Raw genomic sequence first — 21235 nt, 5'->3', positions numbered from 1 at the left:
TATCTCATGAACCGTGATAGTTGGAGAGCTGAAATTTTTACAGATGATGTATTTTTGTTGACGCTATAACAACAAATCCTGAAAACTAGAATAGAATTTATATCTTGGGGGGCTTCCATATAAGAACCGTTTTATAAATAATGGTACGGAACCCTTCGTGCGCGAGTCCGACTCGCACTTGGCCGTTTTTTTTTAAATAATTTTGAATTTTGCGATTGTCAGGTGAAACTAGTAACAATACTAGTGAAGAATAGTACCAATAGTTTGTTAAGTTAGTAATTAAGTAATTCGGGAATATTTTTAATTCCAATTTAATGTGTCTTGGTCTGTATTCTTCAGCAAATAATATTAATGGAAAACTAAACTATATTTTCTTATTTTCCTTCTTCATTATGATGAATTCCAATAATAAACAATGAACTTGGATTTTGAGCTAATCATTTTAGCAAGTTATTTTGATTTAAGTAAGAGATCTATAGAGAGATCGCACTATTTACTGCCAAGATTCATCAAAAAAAAAAAATCAGTACCTATTTTTTTTATTGCTGGACCATTATGGCGATGTATGAAATAAACTAACCAACATTAAGCCAGTCACCTACTTATGTACTTTATACGCAGTTTTTTTCTTATAAAAAGCTGTTGTTTATTTCCTTATAAATATGTAGGTACCTATGTACATGGCACACAAGTGTAGACCCGTGCTGTGTGAATCGAAACCTTAATGAAGCATAGCTAATTGTTCCAATTCTATCTTGTTAAAAACTTATTTTATCGAAAATAAACTTTTATAGATATTATGTCGTTACCTAAATTATTATTGATTGGCCCAACAACTTTTTTTTGTTAGCATAGACAATGAATAATCCTTAATTGATATGCGGTTCGTTCTTGATTAAAAACGTTGTGGGTAGATATCTATACCTACCTACTTCTTGTTTTTAAGGTGTTTGTTTACTAGCTCATATCAAAGTATAAATATGGAAACTTAATAATATTGAAATATTTAAAGTATGTTGTACTTAAGAAATCAATAAATCAACGACTCTGCAATGGAAATGGTAATTAATTCTGAAAAAGATACTTACATAAAGAAAACTAATTATGTTAAGATTCGTACATAAATACTTTTAAATCTGTGATAACGGTTTTAACAGCAATGCCGTGAGTAGAAGCTTATTTTCAGTAAATGTCTGAATGACAAATACTGCTAGCGACATCTGTGTTTGAACAGATGGAACTAGCGTTATATGGTAAAACGGGAGTCGAGAAATAAGTAAGGAGTGTCTTATTTACTTATGATGATAGTAAATTAACATTAGAACCAGTTGATAGTCCGATACGACTTTTAAATATGAAAATAATGTTCAGCTTTCATGTATTGTTAGTTTAGCTACTCGACGCTAGATGGCGCTGCTGGTAAAAAGTATTGTAGAAAATATTTTTAGTTTAAGGATTCAATAAAAACAATAGGTAGGTATGTACGTAGGAGTATATGATATGAGCAACTTACCTATTACATACATCAATCAGCCGTTCATTTATTAGTGTTCTAATTCGTCCTTGATATTAGTGACTTAAAGTAAATCCTTTACTCAGGGGGAATCCCCTACTTGACTTTTAATAAAAGCAGCCAAAATCTGACTATATCATCGAATCGGAAAAATACCCGTCATGGATACAACCTGGATTCACCTTACAACGATCCGCCTGACAAAAAGTTATCTTTCCTATTTCGGCATTCAGCATCCATCTTGTGATTAATAGTCGTAGACTCGTAGAGCACATATTTAACTTAAGCAAGTCTTTTATTTTGTATACGTTATCGTGGAAGTGGGTGTTCCGTATATTCTGGTTACATGCGTAGGCAAAAAGCTGTAGATTATGTATGTATGTAGACCATTATTATATAACGTGTGAACGCATCGGCGATGGTAAAGTCATTAGGTGATCTATTGACTTCCTTTGCACGAATAAAATTGCGTTCAATGTGTTACCTCTTTACTTACCATAATGGCTAAGTATTGTTCGATGTATAGAAGTTATCTCGTTTAGGACATTATGGTTGATCTGATTAGGTATACAGATGAAACCTGGATAGCTAAGAAGAAAGTTACAAATGCCTATAAGGTGTGACCTACTTGTGACTCTCAGAAAAATGTATGGAACATTTTTTGCTCAGGAAAATGTGTTTTCCGGAAATAATTAAATCTTTTGATAACTACCTTATGTAATGTAGTGAGGTATGCCAGCTGCAATGTTCATACTCAGTTTTAGGTAGTGTAATATGTTTTATTATCTCCTATTTGCCAAAATTTATGTATGGTCAAAAAATTTTAACCCTAATGTAAGTAGATTCTTTAGATGAAATTCCTACGCTATTCTTGGGCAGACGATCATTTACACACATTCTACCTGAGCACCTCTTTAAAAACTCATTAAATAGTGTGTAAGGTGACTTAACTGCGGTGTTTAGATAGCTATCCGCGTCACAGCATAGTGTCGAAAGCGTTCTTTTGTTTGTCTGCATATGTGCAGTGCTCGACTAAACGTCTAAATTGTTCACCGGTTCTCACGTGCTTTGAGAAGTGACACAAATTGCACAAGCCATTGTTTATTAAGAAAACTTTATTTACAATGAAATATTTTACAATCTATCGTCATAACTTACTTTCTATTGTACATACGTAGATAAACGTAAATCTATATCAGTAAACACCAATGTTGGCAAGTGAGAGTACAACTTCTACTCGCCCAAATCCATAATCGATTGTTTGTAAATACTTATACAGTAACAAACGACTATGCCAATAGAAACATCAATAATAATATCACAAATAATTTAGGGTAACTACTGGTAAGCCTCTTTAGATATAAATAGAACTGCATTTGTTACATTTAAGTGGTAGGTATGACAAATCTGGAATCCTCCTAATAAATATTATTTCCAAGTTTTATTTACAAAAGTTGTACTTTGCTGCTGCCGTTATAAGCATTTACGATTAAGCAGTCTTAAACCTATATCCCTGCATTTTAAACTAGACAAACACTTTTCCACTCAATAAGGTTATCATTGAATTCAAACATCAAAAAACTTCTACTTAGGAGTTGATCTAAAGAGGCGACTAATTTAATGGCAGTGATTTAACAACACACAATATTTATTACGCTCTTGTTTTAGTTTTACCAAATTCTTCTATATGGTCATATTCTGCGAACCCTGGATCGGAGTCGTAGTACGCGTAGTCATAGCTGTTGTCTTCTTTGTTGTGCGGAGGGTTCGCGAAGTGCGGGGCGCGGGTGGTGGGTCGCGGCGCAGGAGTCGACGGCGGCGTGGGTGGCACGGGCACGCGGCTCGGAGGACGAGGGGGCCGGGTCTCCGGCACTCGGGGAGCAACAGTCGTTGTCGGCCCAACAGATACCTCATTAGCGGGGGCATAGTTCTGGTTCAATGCTTGATAGTCAGCCGGCCGAGATGTGGTTGTGTAGGTTTGGAAATAATCAAAAGTACGTTGAGTGTTCACTGTCTGCGGTTGTGGCGTTGTCGTGTAGATTACTTCGGGTGCTCTTGTGGTCGGTGGTGCTGTAGGGGAAGGTGCAGGCCTGAACGGCCTTGGTGCTGCAGTCTGAGCCGATGGTTTAGGAGGAGGTTGCGTTTTGCCTGATTTCTTGCGATCTTCGGGTAGCCTGTTGCCACTCGCAGCAATATTGAGGGAATGAGCACCAGCCAGGAGTTCGCGGTCGTATAACTCGGGGCGGTACTGCCCATCGTCTTCGCCCTGAGGAGGATGATATTGGCCGTCATCTTCATCGTCATCTTCAGCAAAGTTGGCAGATTGAGTGTTAAAGGCGAGGTTAGTGTTATACGCTACCGTGTTCAAGTTGAGCGGAGGTTCAGGGCGTGCAGTCGAGTAGGTCGTGGTCGGAGCAACAGTGGTTGAGGGATTGTTGTAATAGGCTTGTTTCGAGTAAGGCACAAAATTGTTCTTTTCAGGTTCATAAGAGACACTATTAAAGTTTTTATAAGCTGGCGTGGTCGTGGGGAAAGTTCTTGCAGAAACGCTGTAGTCAATAGTCGTTGGCGTATCTCTGACATTGTCCCTGTTGTTTTCTACTCTATTATTGTAATTATTGAAGTTCTTGGCACGCGCGAATTCGGGGTCTCTAGGAACATCAGCTACGTTGAAACTATTTCTAACTTTGAAGGGTCGATTCTCGTTCTGAACATTAAGTCCTGGAGTTGACTGGGCGTCGTAATTATATAACTCTACGAGACCATCCTTCTTATTAAACCGTGGAGCGGCGGTGGACTGGGACTGTGAATAAGTGGAAGGTGCGCTACTGGGGTAAAATCTGTTACTTTGCTTAGGAGTGACTCGGGGAACTTCAACGTATTCATCCTTGAATTGTTTATATTGCGGAGGTACGTTGGGAGGTGGGGTGATCGTTTGCCTATTTTGAGCGTTATAGCGGCGGTTAAAGTTTTGTTGGGGAGGCTCAGAATACTGTTGTTGTGGGGCAGTGTTCGGTAGGAAGGTGGTGGGAGGTGCCTGTGTGGACACATAGATAGGGCGTTTCCTAACCAGCTTGCGTTTAGAGTGTGCATCATACTGTTGGGGCGGGATGGCGGGCTGTTGAGAGGACGGGGGTGAAGCGGGGGTCGTGTACTGTGTAGGAGGGAATGTGCGTTGAGTAGTAGGATAAGTGCGTTGGGTGGTGGGTCTTCGGAAGGATTGGCGTTGGTAAGGCTGTTGGGACGAGACAGGTGAAGGAGAGGATGCGACGGAGGATTGCTCATCACGGCCACGGTCACGTTGTCCACTGAAGAAGTCCGAGGAGTGCGCTGCACGGAGGTCGGAGTCGGGTCGGTTCGGCGCGACATTGTTCTGAGCTAACCGACGGTCTCCGGTCTCGGCTCGCTGGAGACCGAATTCAGCTTCATCATCGCGATTTCCATAAGACGACAACTTCTTGGTGTCAAATCCTGTTGTAAACAGATATATTATAACACACATACAATAAATAAAAGGTACTAAAACTACATTTACAGTGAAGCTTCAGCTTGCACAGATTTACTGAAACAGGCGCCAATTTGCAGTCTAATGAAACAATGATCTACGTTTTTAAAAGCTTTAGAATGCAAGCGTTCTGCTGAAGCTTAAATGTTTTGCAATTCATTACCAATAGTGTCCACTACAAGTGCAGGAGACGCGTCAACAACCTGGTTGGTCTCAGGTTATTTATACCAATAATTTTCATGAGGTAGGTATAATTAGTCATCTCTGCAAGTCGACCTTGTATTCCCTATTACTTCTACTGTAATTTCCAAAGAAGTTACGCAAATAATAATAACATGAGTTATTATGACTGATTACCGCCCACTGCTTAATCAATACACATAATTGTTTATCTATACAAACTCTTTGATGAGATAAAATCGCTTCTCAAATTACTCCCAATCAGAGCTGCCTACTCCAAATTCAAAGGTTGTATTTCTAAGCGGTTTTTAATAACTTGTAAGTTATGTACAGCTCTAATTAATTACATAGCATTAATTACATGCACTCACAAATATCATTAATCAATGTCTTAAACATCCTTTGTATATATCATTTGAGTATCTAATATGCTTGTAATATTTGTTTCTCACACAACATTTTCAGTCTTAATTATTAATTTGAAATTAGTTACATAAATATGGCACAGGCATGAAATCGTTGAATGCCACATTTGTTACCTTTTTATATATTGACGTACTAAGAAATTGCCTTATTTACTTTGCTATATAATTGACTAACTAAATTTCGATATTGGTGAGCGTAGTGTTAGTTGCAAAGCTGGCTCACCGGATCCGATCCTGTAGAGATCGAACTGACCGTCGTAGATATCGGCAGGACAGGCCAGCGGGTCGTCGTCTCCCCAGTCCGTGCAGGTCTGCGCCTCCTGGTGGAACAGCGTGCCCGGGGGACAGAAGAACCTGAAGTCTCGGATGCCTCCGCCTGCGACCCTCACGCACACGTGGAAAGCCTTGCAGCCGGATTTAGCGTCCGCGTAGTATGCGCCTAAGATTCTGCCTTTGCAGTTGAACCTTTCGGCGCTCCCTGTACAGAATGAAAATGTACTTGTACGGATTACAAAAAAAATAGGTAAACGGGGAGCGTTCCGTCATTGAATAGACTGGGGTCTACATGCCGTATTTGTGTTGAAATATTTGGTGTACTTTATTATTTGTAAAACGAGAAACCTAATAAGCTGTAAAAAAAAAGTTTTTACTTTGACTACCTAATTCCCTTTTTTTTAAATAAAGTATGAAGTACATATTGTACTCGTACAAATGCAGGCATACCTATGCACTTTTGTTTCTGCTTATTGCTTCAGCATCTGTGTGAATAGATTAGATGATTCGTACCAATAACTTTTTTATCTTGTTATTAACCAATTATGGACTTGGATCACATAAATCACTTAATTGGTGCAAACCCACATTATTAATGCATGAGTTATTTGATTATTATAATTACTATGTGCATAGACTAGCTTTCTTGTTTTTATAACTGATTTATATCTTAGGAAAATAAGTATAAAATGATAAATGAGTTTCACTTCTCATTTTATGTCTATGCATTTTATATTACCTATGTAAGTTTTATTAATCTAACATAGTTCTCTGAATTATGCTTTACAGACCATAATTTCAGATGTTTAATATTTTTAATTATTACTCAAACAGTATTACCATCATGCAGTTTGTAAATCATTAATGCTAAATTACTTTTTTGGCAATTTTGACCGCTAGAAAGAAATGCATTATTTTATATTGCCGGTATTAAGGAAATAATGCCAACACGCGTTTTAACATTCTACAAGTTTATTCAGCAGACAGATTTATGCAGATAACAATAAATTGCAGTGGCTTTGGTCGTTCTGATGGCAATGATAGTCAGTTCTCATCGTCCAAGGCGACTATTGTGCGAACAGTGTCACTTTAGGTAAACCTACAATTTCTTGCGACTAACCCGTCTAATGAGACGAGTACATTGCGACATTATAACGTGAAGCACGCTAATCCCGGTGAATGTAGGTAAGATCCGCGAAAGAGCGGTGACCTGCACCATTAAACTCTAAGAGCACACTGCAAACTTTTAGTCGGCCGACAGATTTTTCATGCTCATAAACCAGTGTGAAGATGAAGGATATTAAGCACAGTACAAAGATTAGATATTTAGAATGTATCACACCGACTGAAAACTTTGATTGAATTCACGATATTCCAAAGAAAAAAAAATTGATAACCATACCGGACCATACAGGACCAACTATCGGACGACTGTTTAGTCTGCAGTGTGCTCTACTGTTCTCTTAAATCTCTAAACGTAAAACGTGGTTCTAACATCACCGCAATTAAACCATTTTATTAACCATAACTACACATTGCAACAGAACGCACAGTTTCTTCAGATACCGATTAATTGAATTGGTTATTTATTTCGAAAGACGATGTACAAAATGGAATGTGTTACGGGTAATGATCGATGGGCCAGCCGGTAATTATAGTGAAGAAAAAATAACGTCTAGTCAAGTCAGTAATTGGTATCACTCATCGCGGCTAGCGTGACTGACGAACTTCCTCGGAAATTCCACTTCATGTTGAAGAAGGTTATATTTTTATAACACTTTCCAAGACATTAAAGTAAATTTTAGGTAAGTGAGTTTCCACAAAGACAGATTGGAAAACGAAATTGTGAAAAAAAAACTTTCGGAAGATTGATAAAAAAATAAAGGTGCGCGAAGTATGTAGGAATTTTATTTCTTAAAAACCAATACACATCTACTAGTACCTATATTATTTTGAGTTTCTGCCTTAGTGTTATGACTTTGTTCTACGATTAGGTTCCGCCGCATAGTCCCGAACGCACTTTACATACAATGTGTTACTTCCAATTCGTAATGGTCAGCGCACAATAATCTCGGACGCATGTGCGTATTACCTAAGACGCGCGGAATAATACGCGTGTTATACTACAATAATACGCGTGTAACACTACATTGAGCAGCGTTTATGGATGCCTATTTCAGGCGTAGACAATAGAGTGACATATTACAGCAAAAAGTTTTGACACGTTTACGGATAGTCAATAATATATGCTTGTTACATATTATATCGAAGCCCATAAATAAGGGTTACCATCCGAATAAACAATATGAAAATTTGCTGTGAGTTGCCCTCCATACTTACAACCTAGCTACGAGAAAAACACAAAACAGACAATATCAATAGGGTAGTTTCCATGGTTGAAATAATGAAATAATATTTAGTCCGCTTTTTAGATAATCAAAAAATATTGGATACGTATTTTTTCTTTTTTTAATTAAACATAAAATGACAAAGATAATACACTTCAAAAATTAGGAGTGGGGGCCTTTTACGTCACAGTGTCCTGAAAATTGTAGCAACTTGTGACGTCACACTCAACTTTAACACGCTATATCTTAACAAGTTCTGATCCAATTTAAAAAAGAAAAAATACGTATCGCTTAATTTTGGACAATCTACAAGACGGACTAATTATTATTTTTTAGGAAACTAGCCTATTGTCTCGACTCGAAAGAAAAACTGATTCATTAACAGCAATTAATTCTGTTCTACACCTAAAACAGTCACAGTCCAGTAAAGATCAAATAACAAAGGTGGATTCCCATGCGTGTGGTATACTTGGTCCGTGGGAGGGGGCAGCGGGGTGAGCGATAAGATCGCGGGCGCGCTTGCGCAACCGCGCGCGCTGTAAGGTGCCATAGCATCCTCTACAAAAGGTCACACCACTACCTTATGTAAGCTAATAACGCCTAACTTTACTACGCTCACAAACAAATGTTGATCATTTTTTAATCCGCCGAGAGGTCAAAGAGCAGACATTACCGTTTAGGTAATTGCGTACGTGCTTTATGAGTTATGAGTTACTTCCCATTTCTCTCATACGAAATTTGTTCTTCTTTTAAGATGTTACCTAAGCCTGAATTGTGCCACGAATAAAAAATGTAATCAGTCTTTAGAAATCTGAGTGCTTGAGACGGAAGAAAGACGTGATCTGATTGACTGATAAAACGAAGACAATGCATGACAGATAAAGTTAATCAAATTACTACCGTTTCCTATTATACAACATCGTTTGATTAACAGATAGGACATTTTACAATAACCGAACTGCATCCAACGTGATGGAAGTAGTTCGGTAACGTCGAGAGCATTCATTTGTTTCTACTTTCGTAAACATACAAAGCTGTTAGTTTAATGTGCCGTGAAATTACATTGATGTCGTAATTACGTATCAAGTTTTTATTGGCATAGCAGATGCTATCAATGTCACAATAAAATGCAAACACATTGCTACACCGGAAATTTCTTTGTTTATTTATTTACATTTGCAACTCGACTCAAAAAGTGCTACACTCAGCGACTTGTGCTAATGTATGCGATGATGTAACTCATTGTTGTGATGACTCGGTGAAATATTGACAGGTGATCGTTCATTCATATCGAGTCAATAAGATATGCTGCGAACACAGAAATATAAGTCGATAATATTTATACTTTCGCTTTCATTCATACTCAAATACAAGGTAAATGTTATTTTTCTCACGCTTTGATTGTTACGGTTCAATACATTAGATTTTCCACACAATATAATGTTATGTGGCAAAAACGTTATTAGTTCACACTGTTGCAAAATGTTCAAGCAACGTAGGTACTTAATGAGCTAATATCCATTGAATCTATCTACATTTAGAACGCAATAATTAAAACTTAACAATTTAATTAATTTATGTTATTCGGTTTTTCCGCGATGTCTGAACGAGCCGAGAACGAGCCCTCTCTATACATAAAATATCCTATCATAGTTACTATTTAACCTAGTTACGGTCTCGAAGGGAAGGGATTATATGTCAAACACAAATATCTAACCACAAACGGGGCCAACAATTGCCCAACTGCGATCGTAGGTACGAACTGCAAGCGACCCTTCAACCACAACCCGAACATGCCTGCATTGATATTTGCACTCGGGTAAGTGCCCAAACCCATGAACCTTGAGTCGACCCATCCGTTCGCCGACCGTCACGCCGCCCTAGTTCTTACGGAGAGCGGACCGTGGGAATATCACTTATGCAAATCCGGGGAATCGATTATCGTGGCGATGCGCGATCGGCGCGGGCGCAGCGGCAAATGGAAAGTGCATCAGTTGCGCAACTGACGTGCAGTGCTCGCAGCGACGTACGAGAACATCTGTAATGTGCAACCTGATGTTTGTGTTATGCGTCTTACAAAATATTGAGTTTACTTTACTTGTAGGACAAACTTTATGGGTCATTGTTTTCAATATACTATGTATGCGATAACGCCGGTTGATTGCGAAAGTTTTGAAACTTTTATATTTGCACTTTTGGAAGGATGTTTTCCTGAATAAGATTTTTTATAGAAAATAGACAAAACTATTGATTTTGATAAATAATTATTTATGACAATATTTTCGTGCAAAAAATTACATTTCCAAACAATAAACTGGTATATTTAACTTCCGACGCGCCCGGACGTCCTGCACAATAGGCACACTCAAACTACGAATACTTCCACATAATACGCACGAGCCCGACCCCGAGCACTAACACCAACATCCTCACTACAGACGCAGCATCAAAACACAACAAACCAAAATGTGGAAAATTCACACAGAGCAACATTACCAAGCGGCGAAAGAACACGAGTGATATTTAGATAATTCCGGTCACTTCCGATATGGCACAGTAGACAGGTGCGGGTCACACGCGTGTTGTCGACTTACCCAGGACGGGGAGCAATGTTAGCAAGATCCACAGAGGGGACATGTTGTCGCGAGGTGCGTCGCGAAGGGACTGCGGCTGGGTGCGCGCGCGCCGCCCGCCCGGCCGAAGGAGGGGAGAACTGAAAGCTCGCCGCCCGCCCCGTAGATGAATGCTGCGTAGTCACAGTGTAATAATATTAGCAGTTTATCAATTTTGTTAATGGCTACTAGCAGCTTCGTTCACACTTATTTCCTTTACAGTTTAATGTTTTTAAGAATTTGATTAAATATCTTCCGATGACTCGAAACTTTTTTTTCCAGAAGGTTTTCCACTTCTTTTTTTGTAAATTTTTGTTTATTCTGTTATATTTATATAACACTACACACGCAGGTACACAACGAAGTACAAACACAATTAAAAGGAATTTGCTTTTAAGAAAGTAAAACATATGTTTATCTAACAGTTGTGACCGCTCTCATTCATCTCATGAGACTGTGGCATTTGCCAGTGAACCGGACGCGTGATTTATTAGACATCACCGATGTGTATCTCGAACTATTGTTTTGTTAGCTCATTACTCATAAGTTTTATTGCATTACGTCACGACCCGCCGAATCTATTACACGGCCAGACCGTCTATTGGGAAAATCATCAATTATATGTCTTGAGTTGTCCCTAATTGCAAGACTTTTAAAATTATTAATTATACAAGATAATACACACTTGCATGAATCTGATTAAATAATGCCAGCACATAATAGGCGTGAGATACTCAAGTTTTTACTTCTGTTACGATTTGGTACGATCATTAGTTTTGTGTCGAGTTAATCAATAAAGGGAATGTAGCAATATAGTGCGTTTTTATCGAGCATGCGAATATTGTAGTCCATTTAACTAACGATGAAAATGCTATTCAAAAAAGCAATCGAAGCTTGATGTAACTTGAGTATATCGAATGAGGAATGCAATAACAACAATGAGTATTTACTGTCGCTAGGAATACGACTTTTACTTTCAGAAAAAAATATAGATCTAGGGTATGTACATTAGATGTGAACCATTACACCTACACACACATCGGCGATGTACATTATGTAAATAAGTTCGTATAATAAAGGCATAACAGTGTGATTACTGTTCACGTCTTCATCTCCATACATTTGTAAAAGTAAATAGTAGGAAGTCTTTGTAAAGAGCAACTGAATGACTGTATTATTGAATTGAAAGATATTCAATGTATTCAATCAATATATTCAATGGTTTTTATTGCTAATAGAAATTGTAGTTTCTTTATTTTATTTTTATATCGCAGTTCATTCGCTTTCAGGTATATGTATATTTATTCCGTCTCTTTTCCATATTCCTGTCTAATTAACAAATGGTAGTGTCAGAGTTTTTTTTAAATCCACTTGACGTTTTCTTCCGCGGTGTCTCAAAAATGATGAAAATTTAATACGCATTGTATGTTAATTTATAAGCATGAGCACGTTCAGGAGTTCAATCAAACTTAACGAGACCTTAGCTTTTTTAAAATAGACTTAGGTACTAGATATACTAGTAGCTAGATTATAAAAGTTGCAAACTATAGAGCATGGTACTAAGTCTAACCTAGGGGTATTGGGTTGCCTGGGAACAGGGTTGAGGGGGTCAGATAGGGCAGTCGTTCCTTGTAAAGCACTGGTACTTAGCTATATCCGGTTAGACTGGAAGCCGACCCCAACATAGTTGGGAAAAGGGCTCGGAGGATGATATAGAGCATTGGTAAAAACTTCTTTATATTTGGAACCGGTAGCATTTACGAGATTTACAAAATCAACTTCTAATCATTATTTTATAACATTATGTTCTGTTTTCAATTATTAGCCAGCGAACTTAAACTACTAACTACATAGATGTATACTCGTAATGGGTCACGGAGGTTACCGCAGTCGCTTCCTGCTAACTCAGAACCATGTGAGTGAAGCAATTTGTGAGGCGGGCCAACCATTAAGCAATAAACTCCTACTTAGACATGACTTGCGAAAAATAACTAATTTCTTATGTAGATAATTATTTATTTGCCGCCTTACTTATAAAAATCTCTAATCACCTTCTAAGCAACATTTTAACTAATCACTGCTTAAAGTCTTAAGTACTGTTTAAATGTGAGTTAAAACATGCTTAAGCAACGTTTATAAGTAAGATATTTTAAACAGCCCTTAAGTATTACTTATTATTTATTTCACGTTTATAAGTAAGGCTGTTATTTTATATAGACACTGAGAGGAATGGAAGTAAAAGACATATTACGCCGACCCCAAATGACTTGGGAAAAGGACAGGAAGATGATGATGATGATTTTATATAGACATTGTAAAGTACTTTTAAATGCAACCTTATTGACTGGAAACAGATCTTAATGAATTTGTTTGAGTAGGGTTTAATATCATAAACTTGCTGTATGAAAATCGAAACAACAAAAACAAAGTAAAATTTAGTATCACTTTTAAATATTTATATCTATTTTGGTACTTTTTCTGTTATAGATAAATATTTAACGAAAAAATATTATATTATTATATTCCTTACAAATACTCGTAGCAGGCTTCTGTACCATTCTTACATAAACCTTATAACATGTAATACAGTATTTATTTTTCACAGCATCCTCACACGCACAACGAGCACAGATGCATATCACAGGCGTGGGACACCATACCAATTGTGCCCACACTTAATACCTAACACCCCACTGTTTAGCAGATGCAATCAGTTATGGAGAACAAATGACTAGCGGAGGCTGATACTCGTGATGCCATAACAAAAAATAACATAAAATATAAATTAAGAACACACTTCTTCTCAAATCTGTAACAGAACACTGTCGAATGTATTCTAAGTAGTGGGTACTTAGAAAATATTCGGCAGTGTTGATTAATTGTTTGTGTTTGTTATAAAATGTGTAACGTAACGTTTACCTATGTATAATTTATTGTGTGAGACGAATAGAATTGTGAAGTATCACATACAAACCTGAGAGGTTTAAGTGATGCTGAATCAGTGAAAAAAAATGTAAACATTATTTTTGATAATTAAATAAAAAAAAAAAATAAAAAAAAAAAGGTGCCATAACGGAAAATCTCTTAAGAAAAAAGCGCGTGAAAATGCGAGTGTAAAGGAGACGAGGAACGTTACTGCCTTCGTCCTTATACGCCTTCTTTGAACCTGACCATTTTTTCAAATACCAAAAATCGTTGATAGATGACTCAAGGAACTCTTACTTTTTTAATCTTTTATTTTAAGAGGCTTAAACGCTGCTGGATTATGCCAGCCTGGTGAGGTTTAACACAAATTACCTAAAAAAAAATCTAAAAAATTTCAAATTTTTAAATTTTTAAAAATATTTTGCATTCAAAGACTCAATGTCTGAGCCATTCGATATAATTGACTCAAGGAACTCGAACGCCATGTTAATGCACTCTTAACTGGGCGGTTTGGTTATACCCATTGAACCTATTTAACCTAAAAGAAGGCACCTGACCTACCTGCATTATGAAATCTCCGCTCATTCCTTACTCCGTGAAACCGATGTAATTAAACAACACAGCATATTGTTACTCGATGATTCACGGCTACAACTTGCCATTGAGCTAAACAAACAGCGATTTATCTAAGAAGGCGTATGTTTTAGGAAGACAATAAGTATTTAGATAGTTACAAGGATGCTTTATCTGTTAGCATCTGCGATTTATCTAAGTGTTACGCCTTCCTGTTTGAGTTTGTATTAGGCGCAGTAAAGATGGTCGATAGAATACTGAAATTTATTCTATATATTCAAACTAAAGTTTTCCACAAATATTTGACAACCACATTTTGCAACCTCAAATAGATACTTTCTGATCTACAGCCAATGTTTTATGTTTATATATATTTTGTATATAGTATTTTATTTTTAGTTTTGTATAAAGATAAGTAGTTTAAGTTTGTATATATGTATAGTGTGTACATTGTAGAAATAGATTATAAAAATAAATACCCATAATACGTTTCATTTTGATATATATAGATTTAATACTCAAAACCCAAATCTGCCATAAATACAGGGCCTGCAAAAGTCAGAGCACGCATAAATTAGAGTGAACATTTGATGGGAGCACGAGACGGCGCTAAGTCGTGATAGATTCCCATGAGGTGTCCCGAGTTGCCTCACCTGCCTCGTTCCGCACACGCGAGACCACTACCATGTGTTGTAAAGTCGAACTAACATGATATGAATAGTTGTCGTATTGTTTGCTTCATCATTATAGTCAGTAGCCGAAATTATAATGTATAAGTATTAGAGGAATTCAGATACAGGTATTGATTGTTTTTTTTTTACTTGACTATGACAGGCATTATTTATAAAATTTGAGTGAATAATGGGTGTCAAATTTCTCAATCTTGTTATAAAAGCAGACCAGCTTTATTAAACCTGAATATAATCAATTTTAATTCAAACACTAATGCAAACCTTAAAAATCAACAGTCTTACTTATAAACATGAATTAAATAATAAGTTATACTTAAGGGGTGTTTAAGAAAAAATCTTACTTATATACGTGGCTGAAATAAATCATTTTCTTAGCAATGTCTTAAATGAGCTGTCAAATTAAGTAGCCTCACACCCTTGTTTAACCCGCTAATTAGCAAAATGGCTGGATTCTTACCAGCTGATTTTTGATTTCCGGTTTATTGACAGCTCAACTTTTTAATTTTATATTTTACGGATGCCATTGTTGCCATTACACTACGTTTTCATGACAAATATTTTTTTAAGCTACCAACATTCCGGTAGTGTTGAGAAATTAGTACGTTTTTATGTCATTATCTGTTCATTACTTAAGACATGCTTAAGCAACGTTTATAGCTCAAAATACAAGTTCTTTGTGAATTTATTCGATAGATAAGACATAGTTACAATAAAAATTTAAACTATTACTATATTTACAAACTTAAAATTATTTACAATAATTATTTTTAATTATTTACCTACAACTTACCTACAAACTAGAATAAAAATAAAAAGGGAATAAAAAAATCAAGTTATTCAAAACGAGAACAGTTCTCATAGTAGTGAAGCACCAACCGCGACATGACACGACTCCACGACGCGACGCAGCGCCCCGCTTGTGATAAACTGTCGCAAGTCGCTACCAAACTCTAATTATCTCACATATATATACGGTTATATTAGAGCTAATATTACGCTTCAATTACGGTCATTTACTACCATATAGTTTGAAACTTTTCATCATAGATCATAGATTAGATGGCTGTCATTTACTTAAATATGTATATGTCACCGGAAAATAATAGTAACCGCGAATTTATACATTTCCTAGGAAAATAAACATTCGTAAGATTTCAAACAAGAAATAAATTGTATTACCCCCATATTTTCCGCTGACTTAAATAACCCTACCGATTTTTGTACAGTTGACAGCTGTCAGTTTTCAAGGGCTTTACTGACTAACAGAATTGTCAACTGCACTGAAAAATGGTCAGACCATATGGTCATTAGTTTGAATCTTTCCACCGTAGATAATTACGTTATAACTCCTCAGTAATGTATCGTATTTTTTACAGCAAAACCCTATGTAATATAAAGTACGGAAATATAAAACTTTATGTTCCTATTCTATTCAGACTCGCAGCTTTCGCGACGTAAATAAATCTTTTAATACCTCTTTGTTTAAGGCTGTGGTCGTCGTTTTATGAGATTTTACTCTTTTGTCTGTTATAGTATTTCCTAGGTTATTTTAGGCTCCGTTTTCACTTTCCTTGTAAGAGTTTATTGAATTAAATAAAAATGTGTAATTCTGAGAAAAATCGTCATATTTTTATGTCAAATATTAAAACAGACTTAAAGCATAGAAGCATCTTAAAAGCATTTACATAAAAGATCATATTCATACTACTTCAAAGAAAAAAATCACTAAGCAAGTAGTACACATTGACGATCACATACAATTCGCTTTTAAAATTTCCTTATCTTATTATTAATTATACTGTCCAAAAATGGCTAGATAAAACCAACAATTAGCTTCATTTAGAGGTCAACTTTCAACTCAAACCGTCCAGTATTGGTCACGATAAGTCATCATTTATCAACTGTTCGTCTTTTGTTTACTGACCGCTGATGACTTAAAAATAATTAGCAAATAATGAACTTTATGCAATTGTAATAAGAGTGTGTATTTGTCACCAGGTTGCTTCATACGAGGTGTATTGTCTTGCGTTGGCCGTCTGGTTATAACAATCAAGACAATGGACGAATGTGGAGATGAAGCAAACACTAACTTCTAGTGTGTAATATGTCTGTATGTGTAAGACGTACCTATACTTCTCGTTTGTTTATCAGACAACAAATTAATGGAAAACAAATGATAGTAACGTCATCATTTTTCCACTTAGTGTACACTTTTCTAGTCTATAGATGTGAGTATTGATAGATAGACCCATATCCATAATATGTGTATTCTCTGACATACCTTGTCTCTTTATTTAGTTTGCGTTCAAAGTGTTTATTATTTGCAAAGCCTGTATACTGAAGTGTGACATTTGAACAAAGTGCAAGTTAACCAACAAAACTAAAACTCCCTCGGGTCTCTGCAAAATGTCACTTTCAACAAAGCCTTGAAATGCATCGGTAAGAAGACACGTTTCCAAAACATTAACGTTGCAAAACAAGAATTAAAAAGCAAGTGATACTTATCTCAGTTTTCGTCTCGTCAAGTTATCTGCGTCGTGTCAAACAAAACGTGATAAACCGCAAAAAGAACACGACGCACCAATATTAGTGTTTATTTTTGCATATAAATAACATTTCGCGAGAGAAATCTCAAGAGAAATGTTACTGTTATAGTTTAAACTCGTCACATTTCTAACTATCACTTTCATTTCACAATTTAACACATAGACGTGAAATATTAACACATTTTGTAACCTTTGAGTAATTATGTCATAACATCACATAACGCACGGTGAGCCAACTAAACCAGGAACAGAACATCACCTATTAATCATTATTCAAATCGTAATTCGACTTAATTAAACTTTTCTTTAGCTCTAATTAAAAATTTTAACAACATGGAAACGATTTTAACCTAGTTGCATAATGGTGGTAATAAATTACTTGGTTTAGATTAGTTTGGTTATGGTATGCGTGTGCGCAGATTGGCGTGCATCGAACGGGTTTAAGCTTCGTTTAAGGACGCAATCGTGTGCCGGCTAATGTCGCAAACGGAGCATCTGACCCATCGAGAAATAAATGACTAGCAGAGATGTCATAGAGCAAAATCTCCTATAAAAATAACGTCGCCAAAATGCGAGTGCACAGGGGGCGAGGAACATTACTAGTTCCGCCCTTTTTAACACGCTTATATTAGCTTCACTTGTAACTATGTATGTAATAAAATCTTGGAATCTTAATTAGACCTGCTTGACTACTACGTTACTTGACCTACAAGAAGGCACCTGACCTACCTACCTTATGGCATCTCAACACATCTTTCCTTCCTCCGTGGTCTGACCCGTATTACATCTCCTTAGCTCTAGCCGACCTGCATACGAAGAAGCTGCGAGCCTTCTACGTATAAACGTGGTACAGGATCCGCTGCCAACTTTCGTTTTCTTAACTTGCACACTGTTTGCCTCGCCTTGTAAGAGTGAAAATTGTGAAATACATATCCTTGTAAATGCGAAAGTAAGGAGGCCTTTGCAGTACAAATATTGAACTGTTTTATGTGCCTAACATAAGTTAGACCATTGAATGGTTTTACGAGCATTTCTTAGTATGTAAGTGAAGCTGCGGGAAAAGTAGTAGCGCGTATTATGTAAAGGTCAATATTATGGTTGGGCCTTCGATGAATACATTCAATTAGTTTATTAATCAATCGAATATCATTTGCCATGAGTTTGACATGATTGATAGTAACTCATTAGGATTGTATGTATGAACTTAGTACGAAGCCGCGAAGGCAGCTTGCGCAGTACTTCGCGCGTTGATGTCTTTTTCAGGGAGTTGTGAAATCACGAATTCAATAAGTTCAAAAAATGTTGAAATATGGTTTTTTTTAATGTGCAAAAACATACTCGTAATAATTTCCAAAAAGATACTTCATTGCCTTCTGCGGGTTTTACAACATAATATATAAGGTTTCTCATATTTATTTTCATACCTATCTCTATAACACATAGTAATTTGTGAAACAGCGAAGGTCAGTACATACTTTGTTAAGCACTAAGTCATCCTTAATTACATTTCCCACGTACGTAAAGTGCTGTTTTTATCGCCTTTACGATTTGATGATCATGCGGCTGACAGGATATTAGGTACAATGTTTCTATATTAAAATGTGAAGAAAATTAACAAAATAAACTTTACTTAAAATCGCAACCAGTGTTTTAAATGCATTCAATTCAGGAATGTTGAATGCTATTTGCTTAAAATCAGATACGACAAGTAAATAATTTGGAGGCGAATAAACTTAAACATTTAGAGTGCACTGCCGACTAAACAGTTGGCCGAAAATTTACCCTAAATTGACATTGTTTGTTTAAAGGAAATATTATTCCTATCAAAGTTCTCAGTCATTCTGATACCGCCTAAATACCTGATCTATAATGTGTTCATACTACCATTCAGATGACTATTATCATACTGATCTATGAGCCCAAACAAACCGGCGCGGTCGACTAAAAGCTTGCAGTGGATTTTAAAAATTTAAAAACCTATCTGTGTCATACATCTGTAGGTAGCAAGTTTTATTGTTTAAAGCAAGAACATTTATGCATAATTGTACAATATGGTAGTAATAAAAGAAGCGACACGTTTTAACGTTGCGCGTTGTGAAACGTGCGTAGAATGCGGTACGATGCGGCATAGTACGGGATAAGCCGAGCCAATTAATTCGCGGAGATGACCAGTCCGGCTCGTGTACTTGCGGTAAGGATTATGTAGTGGACGCTTAAGGCAAAAAATAAGTCACATGTTAAATAGTATTTTTGTATTTGAATAAAACTTTTTTCAAAAACATTAAACAGGCTTCAACTGTACACCTTAAAATGTCTCTTAAGTCTGACAAATACTATGAATCGGTTCAGCTAAACATGAGAAAATCGCACACAAACTTACATTCGGATCAAAACTGAGAATCTTCTTTGTTGAAGTCGGTTACAAATACTGTACGTTTAATTCGTTTTATTAATTTAATAACTTATATTCCTATAATCATTTCTACATCAAATTTTCTTAAAATAAATGTAAATGAAAACTGAAGTGAACCGTGGGTGTGACAAAAGTCGTGAGTTACGCCAGTGAGAATAGTTTTCGTTTTACGTTCGCAATAAATTGTAACGTGTGTTCTGTAATGCCCTGAGAACTGCACGCAATTAAATGTCACGTAGGACATGAAACATCGCCTCGCGTCGCAATAGGAATACTACAACATTCAGCTTTATTTACTACTAGTCGTTTTCCCGCGATTTCACTTGCGTCCCGTGGGAACTATTACCCGTACTGTGATAAAATATAGCTTATGTTACTTAGGAAGAGCAGATTTTTAACATTAAAAAAAAAAAATTTTGCAAACCGGTTCAGAAGTTTCGAAGCCTTCAGGGTACATACAAACAAACAAAAAAATGTTACCTCCTTATCATGATAGTATAGATAAAATATGAAGATGTCTTGTAAAGAAAGCTAACAAAACTATTAGATGTTACACTTTCACTAAATGAACAGCATGGGTGGATTTTTAATTACCCGTTGAATCGTTGTATGCAAGTAAACACAGCTGAAGCAGTGCCAATGGATGCAATCTTAACACTTCCTCTTCCATATAATTCTTCACGCAAACACGCTAGTTCTAAAACTCGACTGCAGTAATTATTGTAATAAACTATTTACGTAAACAAAGATGAATAAAAGAAACACTAAGAATGTGTGAAAATCGTCTTAAAATCGAAAGTGCATGTGTCTAGGAAATAAACTTATTCTATTCTAAACAAAAACACATATAGAAAAACATTCGGACCCAGTATAGTTAACACCTGAAAGCTTTATTATTTCGCGTAGGATTTAAACCTAAAACTTCACACGTGGGTGTCAAACAACACAGCTTTTATAGCATTGCACACAAGTATTCAATTCTCTTGCCGTACCGAGAGCGCTTCTAACAAACATGGAACTTACGACGTTGCATCAGATCGCCGCGGGGTAAGCCGGGGGTCATCTCACGAGCATCCGCGATTCTGACGCACCGCGCCATAAGCCCGAGGTCACACCGATAGCGGAATGTGACATCAAGATTGAAGATAACCTATGTAGTAATGTTTTATTGTAGTTACTATTAGCCAGGAATGTCAAACAGAAGAACTTTAATAATATAATTGAATGTTT

The 21235-nt window shown here is 36.4% G+C and overlaps 1 protein-coding gene across 3 annotated transcripts; it reads right to left on the bottom strand.

The window, feature by feature from the left end:
• Window positions 1-2605: 2605 nt before the first annotated feature.
• Window positions 2606-10962, bottom strand: LOC110375295 (adhesive plaque matrix protein). 3 transcript variants are annotated; one of them, XM_021333359.3, is made up of 4 exons: window positions 10839-10962; window positions 5847-6101; window positions 3873-4984; window positions 2606-3779 (listed from the first exon to the last, which is right to left on the bottom strand). In XM_021333359.3, exons 1-4 carry the CDS (start codon window positions 10879-10881, stop codon window positions 3165-3167), a joined length of 2025 nt encoding a protein of 674 aa, XP_021189034.3. In that variant the 5' UTR covers window positions 10882-10962; the 3' UTR covers window positions 2606-3164. The 3 variants fall into 3 exon arrangements, with proteins under 3 accessions (XP_021189034.3, XP_021189032.3, XP_021189033.3); XM_021333357.3 differs by having other exon boundaries at window positions 2606-4984; XM_021333358.3 differs by having other exon boundaries at window positions 2606-4984; window positions 5877-6101.
• Window positions 10963-21235: the final 10273 nt, after the last annotated feature.

The sequence above is a fragment of the Helicoverpa armigera genome, chromosome 4, assembly GCF_030705265.1.
Source record: "Helicoverpa armigera isolate CAAS_96S chromosome 4, ASM3070526v1, whole genome shotgun sequence".
In the NCBI taxonomy this organism is placed as follows: domain Eukaryota; kingdom Metazoa; phylum Arthropoda; class Insecta; order Lepidoptera; family Noctuidae; genus Helicoverpa; species Helicoverpa armigera.
This window is presented reverse-complemented; position numbering and strand designations above follow the sequence as displayed.

Bases quoted from the DNA above. Each gene is read 5' to 3' on its own strand.
- LOC110375295 (XM_021333357.3), bottom strand. From the start codon at position 10,881: ATGTCCCCTCTGTGGATCTTGCTAACATTGCTCCCCGTCCTGG. The intron at 6,102-10,838 runs GTAAGTCGACAA...CATTCTGTACAG, and splicing joins AACATTGCTCCCCGTCCTGG to GGAGCGCCGAAAGGTTCAAC. The intron at 4,985-5,846 runs GTGAGCCAGCTT...TGTTTACAACAG, and splicing joins TCTCTACAGGATCGGATCCG to GATTTGACACCAAGAAGTTG.